General features: G+C 43.9%; 1 protein-coding gene and 1 long non-coding RNA gene across 3 annotated transcripts in view; one reads left to right on the top strand and one right to left on the bottom strand.

The window, feature by feature from the left end:
* The window catches only part of LOC146809723 (uncharacterized), a 376,558-nt gene that overhangs the window by 13,145 nt on the left and 343,405 nt on the right, over positions 1 to 20,008 (top strand). The gene's annotated exons all lie outside the window — the stretch shown is intronic.
* On the bottom strand, positions 909 to 19,066 carry LOC146809724 (uncharacterized). 2 transcript variants are annotated; one of them, XR_014966478.1, is made up of 2 exons: positions 18,974 to 19,066; positions 909 to 2,700 (listed from the first exon to the last, which is right to left on the bottom strand). XR_014966478.1 is itself a non-coding variant. In XM_085616565.1 (2 exons), exons 1-2 carry the CDS (start codon positions 18,890 to 18,892, stop codon positions 1,689 to 1,691), a joined length of 1,050 nt encoding a protein of 349 aa, XP_085472691.1. In that variant the 5' UTR covers positions 18,893 to 19,000; the 3' UTR covers positions 915 to 1,688. The 2 variants fall into 2 exon arrangements, 1 of the variants encoding a protein (XP_085472691.1); XM_085616565.1 differs by having other exon boundaries at positions 915 to 2,700; positions 18,855 to 19,000.

The following is a 20,008-nucleotide window of genomic DNA, read 5'->3' as shown; positions in this document are numbered from 1 at the left end:
AGCTTTACAAATTCACATAACATGCATGCATATACAGTGATATTAATACAAAACATTGGCCAAACGGAATTAATCCACAATGGATTTATATCATAAAATTAGTACTATGGATTTATTGTTAGTAAATCAAAACCTAGAGACAATAATGATCTACAGTGAAGAATATAAGTTAAAATACTGCTGATGTTCCTACATGGCCCAGTGTGCAAGATAACTCATTTTTTTAATTAGGACTTCAACCTTAAAGCAGAGTTGTTTTTTAATCATAGTCAAGATGTATATTGTTCAAGACTATGTGGCGTCATTTGACGCCCTGCTGGGTTGCTTTACAAACTTTGAAATACCATTCTAGCTGCGACCACTATCTAATGGGGTTCAACACAGCAAGTAAATCTTGACTGCCCTTATCCTGTAAACCTATTGTTTTATTGTAGGTACCTTTGTGCTATTCTGAAAGGTCTGCCAATTGGGTTCCAATATGATGTAGCTTGAAGTTCTCTGGGTTTTCTCTGTAGTGATTAGAGCTGAAGGACCTGGGCTAAGCATACTTTAGTGAGGACCTTTGGTAGTTACGCATGCCTATCTAGAATGTGCTGTGAGTGATATCCTTGTGGCAAATGTGAGGATGGACTGATGTATCAACCTATATTTGGACAACAGACTGTGCTTTGCAGCCTTTACACAAAACCTTTGGTTGAGGTATGGGTAGACTGAAGTAATGGAAGAAAGTACTGATCGGTTTTCTTTCTCAGGTCTTGAGCTAACTGGCTTTCGTGAGGAACATAATGATTTTATGTGTCTGATTATTTTATTTTCGGGATTAACTTTGAGCCTTATTTATTTTAAATTTTGCAAGGCTCTTTGACATTATTTCTAATGCCAGTGCTAAAACGATTTTTTTTTCTTTTCATTCTAGTGTTATTTTATAGTTTAAAATTGGATTGCATAATGTTCTCAAATTAATAGTATGTTGCTTGGAATGTTCGCACACCATAGCGGTCTATTGTGAGTTTATTTTTGTTGAATGAACCTTACCCTATTTAGTGCGTGAGTGAATGTAATTTTGTCACTTGATTTATGTTTGAGTTTAACAGATGTTTGTGTGTGCTGCAACCTGGCTGCTAGTTCAATGCAAACATGTGTGGATTGAGAGAAAGGTTTATATGTCCTGTGTGGAGGGGAGTGTTTGCAGGTATGTGGTATTTTTGTATGCCTGCTGGTTGGGACAAAAAACGTAATGCTTTCTCAGTAGTGGTTGTAGCAGAAAGACCTGGGCTAGGTATAAATTGACATCCTGGTCCTGAGAGGGCCTTTGTTTCTTGCGTTATACGTATGTGAAAATAAACCTAATAGGCACATACAAGTAGTCTACCCGTTCATGTCCAAACCACTATACTAAAGTAGATAAAACAGTTTCTTCACCTCTTAGTATTCCCTTCCTGCCATCACCATCAACAAAAAAATCAAATAATTGCCACTTGTCAGAGGTTCTTCTTTTAGGCTGATGACCCCATTCTAACCAACCAGAACTGGTTCTTGGACTTCTTGGGTCCTTTGCTGCTTTGATACCCGACATGGATAGTAGTTTTAATAAATAATATTGTTCTAGGCTGACAGGCTTACCTGAATCACTCTGGGATAAGTCCTTTCTAGTTAGTTGTGTCATTTAATGAAATCTCTACAAGATGTTAATCAAGTGTGCAACATGTAGGGACCACAGAATACGTAGATTCCATATCAATAGGAATTAAAATTGGTGGGATCTCAATTACAACTGAATTTTCATCACTTGGTCTTCTGTTACATTGCACCCTGATTCTTTTCTGTGGACATGGTCTTACGTGAAGCTTTTGACAACGTTTTGACTTCCATATATTCTTTTGTTCTCGTTTTGATTTTCCCCATGGTATTGCTTGTGTCATATACTTTAACAGTGTTTCCTCATTATATTCTGTCCTTTTCTTTGCTTGTAGTCTTGCATTTGATTTTGACCCGTTCTTTATTTGAAGTCTTTCTTCTGGTTTTGTCTCTTTCTTTCTTGGTAGTTCTTTTTCTTGAAGTTTTCTTTCTAGTTTGGTCACTTGTTTCATTTGTGGTTGTTCCTTTTTTTGTAGTTTTCCTTCTAGTTTTAACACTTTCTTCATTTGTGGATGTTCCTTTCCCTGACTTCTTTTAACTAGTGTGACCACTTTCTTTGGCTGTTGTTTATCCTTTTCTTGAACACGTTCCTCTCGTTTTGTCCCTATCTTTGTTTGTGGTTGTTTCTTTTCTTGTAGTCTGTCCTCCAGTTTTGGCGCTTTTTTCATTTTTGGATGTTCCTTTTCTTGACTTCTTTCCACTGGTTTGACTACTTTCTTTGGATGTTGTTGCTCCTTTTCTTGAAGACTTTCCTTTTGGTTTTTCCCTTTCTTTGTTTTTGGTTGTTCCTTTTCTTTATGTCTTTCCTGTGGTTCTGGTCCTTTCTTTGATTGTTGTTGCTCCTTTTTTTGAAGCATTTCCTCTGGTTTTGTCCTGTATTTTGTTTTTTGTTCTCGCATTGGTCGTGCTACTTTTTGTCCTGGTGGCTTGGCCTTTACTTGTGACTCTACCTTTGAACATTTTCTGTGCTTAGATCCATCCTTTAGCCTTAATGATAGATCTACCCTTTTCTTACCCCAAGATGGAATTTTTATTATCCTATAATTATGAAGTGCAACACAGCTGTAAAAAAAAGAAATATTGAATTAAGTATGTTTGAATGTACTTAAAAAATTATACATGCCCCTATTGCTCCAGTATGATTTTAACATTCTAAAACTGTTTGGGATTACACATATCTAGCTGTTCAGTTTAGATCATACCTTTTGTGGCCCATAATTTAGCTCTAATTAAGTCCGTAGATTCAATAGTCCAAAGGTTCATGCAATTGCCTGACAACTGAATCCCATACGAAAGTGAAGCTTTTGCCTTTTGCCCCACCTATGGGAAAGAGCATTCTTTCAGTGTTCACACAATGGTTTAATTGTTTTCTTCTGGTATTTTAGACTTTGGGTATTTATAAACTGCTTTCATGTCCTTGATGCATGTGCTCTCATCCCCTTACCACTGTAGCGGATTGACTAAAACCCATTTGGCATAGTGAACTTTTAAGTAAGGCGACGGTCATGATGTGGAAAATACAGGTGTGGCATTAAAGTTACATGTCATACGTGGGATGCAGTGTCTACTTACACAGTATGCATGAATGATTATAAAAGCATGGTTTTAGTCCAGCTCTTGCAGCCTCAATGGCTGTAGCCAAACTGTAAGAAATTGGATTATTATTTTGGGGTGGGTGAAAACCCACCTCAAGGAATCATCATAACTCGTGTCAGGGTTTACTCTCAATGTAACTGAATTAACCTGAGCTCAACCCCCTAGTAGATACAGTAGGCACAGAGTATACAGCATACACTGGCTTAAGTTAAGGCAATGTGTAAAGTATTTATGCACTACCAAAAAGGTCTAAATACAAACCAATAAAAAATCCTAAACCAAATGAGAAGATGGAGTAAAATGTAATAAACAAACTGGCACCACAATGACAGAAATCCAATTAGGGGAACCGAAGAAATGAATTTTTAAAGCTGTAAGTAAAAATAGAACCAAGAAGCACCAATGATAATTAATGGTCACCGTAGACCGCGACCAAATCACGATTTGAGGCTGACTGTGATGGTGTACAGGTCGGATACACCAACCAGGTTCATCCTGTCAAAGATTTTACTCTCTGATTTAGCACCTGATTACGATCTTCGCGGACAGGATTACTCTGTAACAAACGTGATGGATATTCCTTTCTACCAATGCCATTATATCCTATGGTACCAAAACAACAACGTTTCAACCAGTAATTGCAGGGACAATTTAGGAAAATGCATAAATCATCAAGGAGGGGAAACGAGAGACCAAAGTAGGAAAATTTGTTGTTATTATTATACAAATAGTTACAATAGTGCAATTCAATCAGTTTAAAGTAGCCAAACATACACCAATTGTGTACTGACTGTGCTTAGTGCAAGTGATAAGTGCAGTGACACAAGTGATCTATACAGTGTGAACGGCGCAAAGTGAGAAACCAACATTAATCATAAACAAATTACATAAATACAATGAATAATTTGCAATACAGTATTAATCCTTAGGTAGCCGTGAATTACACTGGGATGTCGACGGCGTTTCGACCTTATACAATTAAGGTCATCATCAGGACAATGGCTACAATTTGAATGGTGCTGTTGATGTATAAAGGAAAATTAAATAAGAGATACGAAAGTGGGTAAACCATCTGTTAAAACATAAGAAATATCAAGTCACAAAGGGCAGAAAAGGGGAGAAATTGAGTGAAGGACTCCACTGAAGAGGGGGTGGGGAGGGGAGGGGGAAGAGGGGAGGGGAGAGAGGAGAAGGGAAAGGCAAGGGGGGGGGAGGGACAAAAATAAGGTGAGTATTGGCGACCGAAAGGGAGGGGTGTATGGGTATGGGATTGAGTAAATGCCAATAAGGTGAAATGAATAAATATCACCTGAAGTCAAATCTACATGGAATCAAACATAACGCTAATGAATAGACGTTATCAGGAACTCATAAGTAGGCATTATCTAGAAGTCTTCGCAGGCACAAGAAAATTATATTCAAAAACTGCAAAAGAAAAAATTCCACATACTTAAAAACTGAGAATATCAAGCCATCTGATGCATCAAAGGATGGGTTGAGGGGACGGGGGAAAAAGGAGAAGTTTGTTGATAGAAAATAGCGAACAAACATACCAGGCTATCTGTTCTTTTAAAGCCTGTTTCGGTCGTCAAATTACACTCCAACTAATATGTACGATATCCACGGTATATATGTTAAGTTCAATAAGTACCCGAATCTATAAACAAAAGAAGATTAAATGAGGGCATCAACTAAAATTGCGTTTTGAAAAACACTTACCAACTAAGCTGAATCAAGTCGGAGCCAACAAGTCAACACGTCAAACATCTGAGCTGTTTAATCAGATTTAATGCGTAAGAGTGCCATAATTGCACAACCAAAGAAAGCGGTAACCGATTAGTGGAACCATAAATCTATTTTCAGGCAAATCGCTCGATTAATCGCCAGCAAAACAAGCGGAATCAATACGCGAGGATGACTTAATCACAAACACCAATGTATCGTTGTCCGGAGATAAAGCCAACACGGAAGTCGAATTTGCGCATGTCAGCCTGCCACTAAAAACACTAGAACGTGAACTATGGGATAACTAAGTACCCCGGGGGGAGAGAACGAGTCACCAAAGGATACTCGATACAAATGTTTAGAAAAGGACGGGACGAGAAGGGAGGCAAGGGGAACAAAACACAGGAACGTGGATTCTAAAGGAAGGAAAAGGAGAAAAAGATCGAATCAAAGAGATAGATGCGTGTCATGTGTAATACATCATTGAATCATGAATGGACATTTAACAGAGTGCATATCTAGAAAAAACTAAAAAACATATATGTAAATACAGACATAAGCACATCAATGTACATAGTACTCTTCAATTATAACCAATTTAATTAGACTTTTTTTTTTAAATATATATAATAGAGACACTTTTCAACAATGAACTACTTAGTTATCAGTTAATAAGAGAAAGGGACAAACAGGAAAAGGGAATTTAGACTTGAGAAGCCACTTGGACCTTCAGTTCAGGCAGTCTTAAGTAGAATAATAAAATAGTATTCATAGCGATATCATGGTGGTAAATTGCAGTATCGTAAATCGCTGCCTATAACCGATAGAAAAACAGAGTTTGAAAAAAGTCCACTAAGGCTTTCAGGTTCATGTAATTCGAGCATACACAATTCCAAATCTTATGATGTCATCACAACAGAATTCCATTCATCAAGGGAGTTGAGGCCACAGTTTACAGAATTGCATCGTGTGATCCAACGACATTCACATCTATTGAGTAGAAGATGAAGATCGCCACCTCGAGTAAGTATTTGTGGCCGATCAATTACCTGCCATGTGAAGTCAGATTCTGTATGATTGAATTGCTTAAAGTGTGTGACTAATGCGGCCGTCTCAACATTACATCTGATACGGCTCTTGTGTTGGCTGATCCGTTGTTTTATCATCTGTGTGGTCTGACCAATGTATAACAGATTACAAGGACAGCGTATGGCATAAATCACAGTTTGAAAAATGTTTCAGATGATAAGTGCGATCAGGCGTAACAAAAATCTTGGTGTTAAAGGTAAGGTCACACGCAATGCATGTCTTTCTTTGGTTGTGCAATTATGGCACTCTTACGCATTAAATCTGATTAAACAGCTCAGATATTTGACGTGTTGACGTGTTGGCTCCGACTTGATTCAGCTTAGTTGGTAAGTGTTTTTCAAAGCGTTATTACCTTAGTATCTCCTTAAAACGTTATTGCCTTAGTATTTTCCGCAATTTTAGTTGATGCCCTCATTTACTCTTCTTTTGTTTATAGATTCGGGGTACTTATTGAACTTTACATATATACCGTGGATATCGTCCATATTAGTTGGACTGTAATTTGACGACCGAAACAGACTTTAAAAGAACAGATAGCCTGGTATGTTTGTTCGCTATTTTCTATCAACAAACTTCTCCTTTTTCCCCCGTCCCCTCAACCCATCCTTTGATGCATCAGATGGCTTGATATTCTCCGTTTTTAAGTATGTGGAATTTTTTCTTTTGCAGTTTTTGAATATATTTTTCTTGTGCCTGCGAAGACTTCTTGATAACGCCTACTTATGAGTTCCTGATAACGTCTATTCATTAGCGTTATGTTTGATTCCATGTAGATTTGACTTCAGGTGATATATTTATTCATTTCACCTTATTGGCATTTACTCAATCCCATACCCATACACCCCTCCCTTTCGGTCGCCAATACTCACCTTATATTTGTCCCTCCCCCCCTCCTCCCTTGCCTTTCCCTTTTCCTCTCTCCCCCCCTCTTCCCCCTTTCACCCCCTTCCCCCCCCTCCCCCCTCCCCTCCCCCTCTTCAGTGGAGTCCTTCACTCAATTTCTTCCCTTTTCTGCCCTTTGTGACTTGATATTTCTTATGTTTTAACAGATGGTTTACCTACTTTCGTATCTCTTATTTAATTTTCCTTTATACCTCAACAGCACCCTTCAAATTGTAGCCACTGTCCTGATGATGACCTTAATTGTATAAGGTCGAAACGCCGTCGACATCCCAGTGTAATTCACGGCTACCTAAGGATTAATACTGTATTGCAAATTATTCATTGTATTTATGTAATTTGTTTATGATTAATGTTGGTTTCTCACTTTGCGCCATTCACACTGTATATATCACTTGTGTCTCTGCACTTATCACTTGCACTTAGCACAGTCAGTACACAATTGGTGTATGTTTGGCTACTTTAAACTGATTGAATTGTACTATAGTGCTGTTGTAACTATTTATATAATAATAACAACAAATTTTCCTACTTTGGTCTCTCGTTTCCCCTCCTTGATGATTTATGCATTTTCCTAAAATTGTCCCTGCAATTACTGGTTGAGACGTTGTTGTTTTGGTACCATAATTCACCCGGTCTCAACTGGGTATACGGGTTTACTCCTGTTTTACGTTCTATTATATCCTATGGAGCCTGTGATTTGGCGGACGGAATATCTATCACGTTGGTTACCGAGTATCCTATCCGTCAAAATCGTAATCCGGCCCTCAGTCTTTTAAATCCTAACCAATAACAGAAGTACACTTCTATGGCCTCCAAGACCTCGGGAGAGGGAATTAGAGACTCATAGGGTGTTAGGCAGAGGCCAATAACAATGCCCAGTCCACGTCTAGTTGCTACTGGTTAGCTGGGTACTTCCAGCAAAAGGCCTCTTGCAGCTTGTTGCCTCCCTATAGGAACACAGGACGTCTGTCTACTGGCCCTTAGAATCTACTTCTTTGTGCTGTGTAAAAGAGGAAGCAGGTCCAGTCCTTCCGAGCTCCTCTCCGATCACAGACAACATGGCCAAAAGTGTTCTGAAGAAGGTGCCTGGGGATGCCACATTAATGCCTGGTACTAGCTACTAGGAGGGGATGACTCATGACCCCTCACTATAACCAATGGGGTAAAAGCTCCTAGGCCCTGACCTACCTATTCTTGCAGTAGCTACTCTTTTCTTTACTGCAAACATGCCCCAAATGCCATGTGTCGGGGCATTTTCAAGATGGCAAACATTTTCAGCTCCACTAAACTTGAGCTTTGAGGACTTGGTGGTGGCGTGGGGAGTAGACTTTGGTAATCCTAGTGCCCTTCCACATCTAACACTATAATCCAATCTGAGGCAGGTACTATACCCTTACCAAACCCAGAGAGAGAAGTCTAGCGGAACAAACAGATAGGGTATCAACAGTATTTGTCTTGGCATTCTGTTCTCCCTTTCAAGTGCACCCCAAGTGTTACACAGTGGGGGCTCCTCCGCTATGCCGGAGGAGTGTCTCCCCACTGCTTTTGAGAGGTGTAAAGTAAATATAAAATGATGATAACTTTGAGTTAATATTTTATATTTCCTTTGCGGGTGGGTCGGCGGGACGGCACTGCTCTCGGAGCAGGGAAGGAGTGGTTTGTCTACTCCTAAGTGCCGCAAACCAGTCATGCACACTTTTCCTGTTCTCCATGCAGGCTGTATTACAGCCTGCTTGGAGAACAAGCCCAGGCTCAAAACCAATCATCGCTGCATTGCAGCGTTGTGATTGGTCAGGAGAGCCTGGCTGTTCTTCTTGTCTTCCTGTCCCTCGGGTCCCACGAGGAGAGCAGGAGCAAGGACCAGAGACACAGTAACCGGCGGCAAGGTAAGTGTATTATTTATTTATTCTCATTGCGCAAACCCGCCACCCCACGCCTCTCCTCACCTCCCCTCACCCCGTGCCCTCCCCCACCACCTGTGAGTCAAGACAGCCACCACAAGTGTTACAAGTGGCTCAACAGACATGTCAAGCAGGATTTAACAAACACTCTGCTGTCAAAAAGAGGCCCACAGACCCCACCCTGCGAATTTTGTTGAACTCGGAAGATTTGTCTCTGCCCCTTCAGGTCAGCCTATTGTTTCCTGTTGGGTGGCATTTCACACCTGTTCAAGGCTGAGCACAATTTGAGATCTTGCAAAGGTGTATGCTAATTAGTGTCAGTGCTGACAGTTCCAGCACGTCAGGGTAACCTTCAAAAAGTTGTATATTGATTATAGGCCTCACTCTCTCCTTACCCAACCTTAAAAGCCTGATTTATGTTAACAATTGTTTTGTTATATTCTCAGTTTGTCGTGGAAAACTCAGGTGACACTCCTTAGGGGTTGGACCAATCACTCCTCGTATAGAAATTCTTGTGGTGCTGAGGGTCCAAAACAACTTAGTTGTATGGTTCAAGACTTATAATTATATTTATTTTCGTGTCTGTAGCCTTGTTTATATTTTTTCGTTTTGTAGCCAACACCCTATTTATTGCCTGCAGGGCAGGGAATTTTCAAGGCTAAAAAATAACAGATTGGATAGTTATATAGCCTCCTTCACAAGATAAAATACCTCTTGTGAAGTGTGCACGAGAAATCAACTTGTGTGCATTTGACTTCCGGCCTTGGAACTCATGCTTGGAAAAATAACCATGTAGGAAAGTGCCTCTTTTGACGTGGTTAGCCCCCCACTTTTTGCCTGATGTGATTTTGAACTGTAAGTGCACTGGGACCCTGCCAACCAGGTTCCCAGTGCCAGATCACTTTCCCAAAACTGTACCAAGATTGGCAACATATCAGCCACTCCTGTACGTCCCTAGCAAATGGTACCCCTGATACCTAGGGCCTGGGTACTGAAGAGGGTCCACTGGGCCTGCAGCACAAATTGTGCTTCATTTTAGTACACTGTATAGACAGCCAGCATTCTACATCGGGGAATCAGTGGTGGGGTCTATGACTTTGCATTTGCTGATACCACTCTGTCAATAAGTGACCACACGAGTAAATCCAAAAATTACCCTCATTTAGCCAGTTGCCTTTTTTCGATCGGTCTGTTCTTCAAAAATGTTAAATTAACTGTTAGGGCCTTGGTTAATTCCCTGTATCCAGTTGTCCAAATTTTACAAATATTACTTTAGTCAGGAAAAAGAAAAGTGTTATGCTTTTATTTTTTTTACTTTACAAAATGGTCCCAACTTTAGTAGCAAAAATGGGTGATACCGATAACCAGGCTCAGGAGCTGGTCCTGACACCTATGCCAATTGCAGGGCCCTCTGTAAAGGTTATGATATTAAGACTGTCTCTCATGCTAACAAAGAAAAGCTTAGAAGGCTTCTAGCCAAATTTAAGATATACCAGCCAGAGCTAATAACTCAATCTGACGGAGATGAGACTACTGAAAACAATCCTTTGAGGAGAAGGCTGAGTCCCTCCACTCGGATACAGGTAAGGAGTCCTCAGAGGAGGAACTCATGCTGGAAAGGTTGGCAGGAGATTGAACTTAGTAGCTCAACTCCTGGACATAAAAAGACAAAGTAAAAAAGAGATGGGCCTAGGACCTATCTCTGGTGGCAGCAGTTTTGGAACTAGGGTTTCTTTGACTCAAAACTCCCCAAAAGGATTGTTCCTAAATATTCAGATGATATCGCCAAGGATTCTTGTTTCCGGTCCTGGCTTGGCAGTTCGGGCTGGACTGTTGCCATGAGGCACATGATCAAGACTGATTTGCATATGGCCAGGTCTAAGCTGGGGTGGCATGGTGAGCAAAAGAATGATGGATTTAACCTAGATCTCTTGACTGGGGGTGAATGTTTTGATTTGTTCTGCATTCCGTCCATCAATTGTCTCTCTCACCAAATTGTTCACTGCTTTCGAAAAGAGCCTGCATAGCTAGGAAGGCAGACAGAAATAACTGGAAGGTCTCCAGGACAAATGGATTGGGCCCTACCCTACCCTTGAGAGAAAAGGGGAGGTCATCTACTTGGTGGATCTTGGCACATGTAGGAACACCAAGAGGGTGATCCATGTAAACCGCCTTAAACCCTATCATGACAGGGCTGATATGACCATGCTCATGGTCACAGATGAGGAGCAGAGAGTGAACCTCTCCCTGGCCTCCTCTCAAACAACCCTAAATATGGATCAGTTGAAGGAGTGGTCTTGTCAGACACCTGCACTGACCAGCAGCAGATTGATTGCAGGCAGGTCCTAAATCCGTTTGCTGAGCTGTTCTCCTTGACCCATGGTCTGACTAACTGGTGTACACATGAAGTGGACACTGGTGACAGTCTACTTGTCAAAATTAGGTGCTCACTGAGGCAACCCTAGTCTCAGAGGGAGGGTTGAATGTAGCTACCATGGCTGTCTGGCCCAGTTCTCTGGAGAAATACAAACAAGAGCCAACTATCCCTGGCATTAGAGTGGAAGCCCTGAGAGAGACTGGTGCCAGTATCACCATGGTGACTGAGTAGCTGGTGTCCCCAGACTAATGTTTGCTTGGAGAGACCTATACAGTCCTCAACGTTGACAATCAGACTAAGGTGCATCCAATGGCATTGGTGACCTTAGACTGGGGAGGGGTTACTGGCCTCAAAAGGGTAGTAGTGTCTTCTGCTATCCCTGTACAGTGTCTGCTTGGCAATTATTTAGAGTACTCCGCATGGGCTGAGGTAGAAAAGAAGGCCCATGCAGTAATGCTGGGAACACCTGAATGTGTGTGTGTGAAAACCAGACCACAGTGTGGAACCCAGGGTGAAAAATAAGTGTTGGAGCCTGAAAGTATGGACCAACCTTCCAAGAGAAAGGGCAAGAAGTCTGGAAAGCCAGCTTCTAATGAGAAACCAGACCATGTCCCCTCTCCTCAGGGAGGAGACTTGTCAGCCTCAGAGGGAACTGAGCCCCAGGACTTTGGGCCATACGCGGCAGAGTTTTTGGGCCCACTGGCACCCTTTACCTGAAGATCTGTGCCAGGGGCAGAGAACCTGTCCCACTCTTGAAAGTCTAAGGCAGCAAGCTGCTGATCAGGAAAAGGGAAGTGTGTGTGGTTGTTTAGCACAAAAAGAGCCGCTCCCAGTCTGGTGACTTAAGTGCTACAGTGTTATTTTGCGAGTGCAGGCATCTCACAAAAGGTGAAAGACTGGTCTCACACAACACCTGGTGTCATGCTTCATCATTGACCAGTCCTCGCCCTCTAAAAACTTGGTTTGATAGAGGGCGGGCATGCACCTGAAGACAGGGATGCACATCTAAAGCTAAGTGGGGGCCCTTAAAAAAAAGTGAGATTTAAAAAGTCATTACAGATGTCAAACTCATTTTAATGTAATTGGCATCTGTATGATAATTAAAATAAATGGTCAGTGTGTTGAGGATTCTATTGTCCCCCCACCGTGATGTGAGTGGTCGACATGTTTCTGCCATTTGGCCCAGTCGGGTCGTCGCATTCATCAGGACCTATAATAAACAAAATCAGGCTCATAAACAAAAGAACTACACTGGGGCTGGTACCATGCGGGTGTGTGCCTGTGTTTTTACACTGCTTGATGTGATGACAAAGTAGAAGTCGGGACAGATGTAAGACCATCTGGTAAAACATTTTTTAAGATAAAGGATTAATAACAACATCATTGTAATTTTAGGAACTCCCTGATGTGTTGCTACAACTGGCAAGTATAGTAATTTACAACCTCCACACAAACAATAGTTGATAGGCACATTTATAAGGGTCTATATCCTGAGGAAGGTCAATGACCAATGTTGGGCAAATTTAAAACCGGCCCCCACTGCTCCAAAAGCTGACCACATCCTTCCAGTCTCTCGGGAAACGCCTGATGCACGCTACGGCAGCTCCAGCCATACCCATACTCAATATAATAATTTCATATTTTCTAGTAAACAGATACGTTTTAAATATTTTTTTAAACACAAAGGGGGTGGTGGCTTGCTCCACTCCCCAGCCCACGACAAACGCCAGCATCAATCTGTTTACATTATTGAGTGGCACTATTTGCACTCTGAGGGCATCGGCAAAATAACTCTCCACCCAACAATACCTCTATTGTGGCTGCTCAATGGCTGAGGGGCGATAGAGAGTGCAGCTGCGCCGGCGTGGACTGAGGCCTACTCCTTTGATTGTGGGTTAGGCTCAGTGTGAGTGATTCTTCTGATCTGCCGTGGGCCTAGTGCAGAGCCTGTACACACTGGTTGGCTCCTGTAATGTTCCGAGGAGCCCTGGCCGTCCACCTGTGGCTAGTGGAGGTACCTCTGCACCCATGGGTGGTGAGATTGGGGTGGAGGAGCAAGCCTAATTTACTGGTGAGGCGCTGACTCTCCGGGGTGTTTACTCCTGTGTGCGGCCCGCCTGTGCCTGGCTGGAGGGATGGCTCTAAAGAGCCCTTCATTCTCCCAGGACACAGGGCGACTACTGTGAGCTTCTGGGGCACGGTTGCCAGCTAAGGCAGGGGCCGCCTTAGGTCTGTGTCGGAAGGTCAAGTGCTTGTGGGGTCTTGTGCCTGCTCAGGCATTAACTGCACCGGGCAGATTGGGGAGAGCCATGGCCTCCATAGCTGAAAAGGCCCCCCCACGCATTGGTGGTGGGCGCGGACCCTCTTGTGCTTCTGCTGCAGGGAAGTCCATCCTGTTGCGCCGGTGGTGCCCGGTGCTTACACTGAGACAGTGGCATGTGATGCTGGGGGTCCTGTCCCTCAGACCCCCTCAAAGGGCTCGACCACAGTTGGATGGTGCTGTGGGGAGAGACAGCATCTAGATGTGCCTGCTCAAGGGCCATGTTGGTGGAGTCCTGTCCCTGAGATCGTGACTGACGTACGGTCCTACAGATTCTTGAGAAAATGTGTGGTAGAGGCTTGACACTACCTTAGTGGAGTGGGCCAAGAAGAGGGGAAGCCTAACAAGTGAGGGCAGCTGTGGCCTCTAAACCCTTACAAATTGCTGGACTTCACTTCTGTTATGGACCCCAGCCTTCTTTGAACAGTAGCAGCTGCACCTTGTGTTTCTGTGCTGAGCCTTCCTGCGAACATCTACACCTGCTACAAACTATGCAAGTGCACCACTCGCTGCCTGTGGTCTATGTCCAGTGCCTGCCATCACTACCCTATCCTCTTTTGTGGAGCGTCATTTTGATCCAGAGCAGCTGGAGCATACTTATCGGTCTGTTATCGACCTAACTGCAGGTCCCCGAGGGGCCCCCTCATCATGGACAAATTGGAACCTAAGCTGGGTTTGCGTGGCCCGCAAAGACTCTACTCGCAAAGCAGAAGCAACCACTGCAATGGCTGTAGCCTTAGGCGAGCTCTCCACTGAAGCTGATATACATGCTCTGTTGTTCCAGATGAATACCAGCCTCCAGTGTATAGACTCCACAATAGATCACCTGCCGGGCTGACGTGACTGAGTGGAGGCTTGTCTCGTACAACAGGAGACGAGGGTTACTGATGCTGAGCAGCCCCTTGCTTCATTACAACTAGAACAAACCACTTTGACCACTGAATTCCAGACACAGCGGACTGAACTGAAATGCATCCTCAAAGAATGAAGACTTGCAGGCCCGCCCTCGTCACCTAGTGGGACTTGTTACAGTCCACTAACACAGGGCGGATTGAAACATTCATTGAGCAATTACTGTGTGATCCGCGCCCACCCCTCTTTAGTGCCTCCCCTCTTTAGTGTCTCCCCTGGTCTCTATGACACCACTCCGGCTGGCCCTAAAGAAGGGTGAGATCACCTACCAAGGCTCACATTTCTCCATCTTCTTCCCTGACTTTACTCTTTGAGTGCAAGAAGGCCGGCGTGCCTACCGGGATGTGGAGGCTCTCTTCTGAGAGCACAATGAGCCCTATGCCATGTTCTATCCAGCCAGACTCTGCTGTAGGTTGGATGGAAAGACGACCACCTTTACCTCACCAGGGAAGCTCTGCGCAGCATCAGGTCTGCTCTGGGGCATGGCCCCGGAGTGGAAGCAGCACCCAACCCTCCATGCCTGGTAGCGACGCTGGACTATCCGACTTTGCAGGCCCTGATCCTTGAGCTACGCAGGATGCTCATCTGCCCTGAACATTCACGACTAATGTGACTGAACCGCTCTGTCCGCAGATTTCACCAGCGACCCTTCCTGTTTGATGGTCGTATCTTCCTTGATTGAATCTGTATAGATCATGCCTTGTCAGACTTATACCCAGTAGCTGACTGTCAGCTCCACCATGTGCATCTCTGCCTCCTTCGATTCTCTTCTTGAAGTGACACAGAGGCTGGGGTGCAGATTCTAGGGCAATCAGGGCTCACGCGGTTTGTTTCAGTAGCTAGGGTGATTGACTGCAATGAGCCCCTCTCTCCTTGGGTGCATTGTATATTGATACTGTTACTTGTGCTCCCTACTCACTGTTTGTATTTTTGTTCTAGCTTCATGGGTAGTGGTTTTCCTGTTCATGAGTTCACTTATGTCAGGGGTGATCAGTGTGGGTGGTGGGAGTACAGGGGTGGGTTGTTGCTTGTTGTCTTGCTCATTTTATGGTCTTCTGCATTAGCTGCTAACCAACTACTTTCTCGTACAAGCGTGGGTGGGGGTTGGGCAGGAACATCATTCAGACCCTGCCAGTCCCATGGGCTCATCTGTGTATCACACTACTGTCCTTAATATGGCCTCACCTGTCCCTGAGACCATAGAGGTCCTCTTTATTGCATGGAACATGCATAGCTTAAATGACCTGCACATAAATGGAGAGTATCAGCACACTTAACATGCCACAATATTCATATCGCATAGCTGCAGGAGACGTACGACTTTTGCCATTAACTAGGCTGCGCATAGGGTCTATGAGAGCTTTTCCAACTATGCTGGAGGAGTGGCCCTCTTGGTGAGGAGTGGCCCTCTTGGTGAGGAGTGGCCTTCTGATGCGTTTTCTACAGGAGGTCTCGTACTCGGAGGAGATACGCTATCCTGCAACTTGATCTACATGGAAACACTTCTCCATTATAAACGCCCATGCACCCAATGAAGCTGATCCGGAATCTGTTTGGACTGTTTGGGAGCACTGTTCCCCTGGCAGTACGATCTGGGGCAGAGACTTCAATCTCGTTCTTGATTGCGCTTTAGACTTTTCCAATCTCACCACTCACACACACCAAGCTGCTGCCAGAGCACTGCGTGATCTTATGCAAATCTGTCACCCTGTGCTCTGGGAAGGCGCACAAATGGGCCACAAATCCTGGGCTCCGCTAGATCATTGGCAAGGTACAAAGTAAACACAAGATGATGGACGGAGCGCTGAAACTTTTCAGTCACTCACCCCCAGTCACAGATCCGGGTTGATTCCATCATCGTTTTTAGATCACTTTGCCACCCCAGTTCAGACCCAGCCATATGCAAATTAGTTTTCACCCCTGTTCCTCATGGGAACAGCCCAGCCCGTACTGGTCATGCCAGGTCTTCCCTGGACCGGAAACCAGCATCCAGGGACTGGTGTGGGGGTAGCACCCCTCATCAGCCAGGCTAGCTCGTGGCAAAGTGAACAAGGGGCCCACGTCTGGGCATACCCTGCCAACTAAGGGCGAAAAGAGCAAACACAAGGAGATGATGGATTGGCTAGGTACCCCCGATATATACAGTGGTATTGTGCGCATTTAGCACTTGCCTAGAACATATCAGATCATTCCCCAGTGATCCTCACCTTCGCCATTCCCACCTCCAAATATACGGCCTTTGTGTAGAAGCTTGCCCCCCCCACCAAAAGGCACTAAAGGACCCTAAGTTCTGGTGGGCTATCCAGCTAGATATCGTTGACTTATTTGAAAACAATGACTGGTCGGTAGATTCGGTAGGCACCGTTTTTAAGAGGCCTTCAAAGTGTACATCAGAGGGATGTGCCTATCCAAGCAGTTCTCGATCCAGAAAGATCTTCCAGAGCTGGAAAAACCCAAGTTCCACCTTCACCATCTTGAATGTAACCAAGAGACAGCCCATCAAGCGGGTTTTGTGGTGGAGGACCCTAGAAGAAAATACTGCCCTGGCGGAAACTGAGCGCAAATACTCACATAAATATGATACTGCACAGGTCTATGGAGTGGACGATAGGCCGGACCCTTGCTCGTGTCCTGCAGCGGTAGAGTGTCCCTCTCAATGTGATTCAGCAAAGCCGGGAAGACGGTATGGTAATCTTAGTCACAGAGGATTTTATGCAGGAAATTATGGCGTACAATACGCAGCTAGGTTCCTCATATCACTTGCATGCCCTAGAGGACTATACCACTTACTTCAGCCGCCTTACTCTGGTTTGGCTGGAAGGACCCCATCAGGCATTTGTGGCTGAGCCCATTACGCTGAATGGGGTTACTGCAGCCATTGGCAGACTACCTACATGCACATCCCCAGTAAGTGATAGCCTTCCTTGCAAGTTTATAAGGCTTTTTGTAGTCTGCCTGCTCCCCACCTCCTTCAGGTATACAACCAAGCATTGCGTGGTGTCCTGCCTCCTTCTCTGTGTCAGAGCATCCTAATAATGCTCCTGAAACCTGACCTCCCCCCGTCCGCCGAGTTCCCAGAGTCTTATAATCCCCTCTCCCTTATCAATAAAGCAGCAAATATATTGGCGAAAGTGCAAGCTAATAGACTGCTTATTCCGCTCCGCTCCCTCGCACTGCCGGACCAGGCGAGATTTATACCTAATCGCTCTACCTCCCATCATCTTCAGGCTCTTTATGCCCTTTTGCATTAATTCGTACCAGATGAGGAGTCGGTGGCGGTGTTCCTAGACACCGCGAAAGCCTTTGATTCTTTGGAGTGGCCTTTTCTCTTTGCGGTCCTGTGAAGGCTTGGCATTCCTAATTCTCCTTGTTCCGAGTGGTGTCGTGTGTAGTGATAAATTGGACTAAGTCCTCTGTCTTCCCTCTCAGCTCAGCCATCTCCAGCCGCCCTTTATCGGTGCCTTTGCCGTGGGTGAAAGACTCCCTATGATACCCGGGAATCTGTGTCAGTGCCAACAAATCGACAGTCAAGCTCCAAAGCTATGGCGCTGCTCTTTCTAGGTTACACGATAATGCTCGGGTTGGATAGAGCTTCCTTTTTTGCTGATGGGGCATGTTTCCATAATGAATATGATTATTCTTCCAAAGCTGCTTTATCTGTTTATGAACATCCCCGTCCCTCTGCCTCGATGCTTTTTTTCACACCCTTCCCTCTCTTATGTAAGGGTGGGAGGAGCTCACGGAGTTGCAGAAAACTCCTTGGAATTCCGTAGAGTTCTGCGAGTGGGCGGAGTTGCTCCATTCACCCACCCCTAATATCACCTTGGCTTTCTCAATCCTTTGAGCAATGTTTCCCTCTCCTCCTTGTGTCTCCTAACCCGCTCTTATTTCGGTTGTATGACATTTTACCACACATTACTTTACCACGCATGTTTTTACAATGCAGATTTTAACACGCATACCACCACCCCCACGCATTTACATTCACATACATCTGAAATACCTTTACCAAGCAAACTATTACCACGCACACCTTTACCACGCTAACAGGTACAGCAAAATCTAGTCACAGTCCAACACTGCCACCTACTGTTCAAAAATCATACAATAAATCTTAAAACACTATTGTAAACTAAATATATATATTATATATATATATTTATATTTATAGATTACAGGTTTCGTTTTTAGGGGGGAGACCCCTCCAACCCCTTTTTTTCATTACCCTTAAAAAAAATATAAACTACTTACTGCTTAGTCACCAATACAAACATATATGCTTGGTAAAGACTAGCATGGTAAAATTAATTCTGATGTAAAAAATGCGTTGTAAATGCATTTCTTGGTAAAAACTTTGTGGTAAAGGCTGTCCCCATTCTTTTCCTCTGCTCACCATCCTGCCTTTTCAAACATCCTCCTCAGGGCGCTCATATCGGCTTTCCTTTTTCACTTCCTCCCTTCTATAGAACTTCAGGTCCAGTACTTCCTGCTCCTATGTCATCGGCTACGTACCAGCATGGCGCTCATATCGGCTTTCCTTTTTCACTTCCTCCCTTCTATAGAACTTCAGGTCCAGTACTTCCTGCTCCTATGTCATCGGCTACGTACCAGCATGTGATATTGTAGTACCAGGATCGCGTGACAGGTGACGCTAGATATACTATCCTCAGTCTGATGATGTCACCAAAGGAGTCTCTGCGTTCCAAGCCTCGCTCTGATATCCTATTGCAACTGATACAAAATTTTCCAGCTATCTCGACCAGAATTTTAGATTCTATTAAGGACACATGGCGAGGATTATGCTTTCTCAATTTCTTTACTGAACTCAGCAGCCAATGAAAAATGAACTACATAAGTAAAAAACATCACATCCCATGAGGCTTTGAACCACGCCTCCTCATAACAGCCAATGGCAATCAGTCAAAGTATACAAAGCAGAGAGACACTTCTTTGTCTTCCTCTTTCTTTGCGAAAACCAGTCTATAAGTCCGAACGAAACCTCACAGCAACTTCAACTCTCAACGGAGAGATAAACAGTTTCTTTAGAATTCTCAACGGAGAATATAGTCACCCAGTCCAAAGAAAAACCATCTTCCCATAAGGGGGATCCACCTCCATTCGGAGTAGTACTTCAGATCTTGTTATAGTCCTTTCTCAGTCCTGAGATCAACCTCTTCGCACACGGGAAAAGTCATCTCCATCCGGAGCATTACTTCAATTCTTGTTAGTCATTTCCTGAAAATAGAAACAAGGTTGAAAAAAGGGGAACCCACAAACCTGATTTCTTAAGGGTGGGCAATAATCTGTTATGAATATAACAATAATACAACTTAACAGTTGATACCACTGTCCCAACGGTTGGAATAATCCTCGCCTCCGTGTCCTTAATAGAATCTAAAATTCTTGTCGCGATAGCTGGAAAATTTGTATTCTATGTCAGGACCGGAGACTTCTGATTATGCTGGTTCAAAGCTCATCAATAACAACAGAAGAAACATGCGATATAGGCTCATAATAAAACAATTTGAACATAGAATCCGTGGACCA

The sequence above is a fragment of the Triturus cristatus genome, chromosome 7, assembly GCF_964204655.1.
Source record: "Triturus cristatus chromosome 7, aTriCri1.1, whole genome shotgun sequence".
In the NCBI taxonomy this organism is placed as follows: Eukaryota; Metazoa; Chordata; class Amphibia; order Caudata; family Salamandridae; genus Triturus; species Triturus cristatus.
The sequence above is the reverse complement of the archived record's forward strand: the minus strand, read 5'-3'. Positions and strand labels throughout refer to the sequence as shown.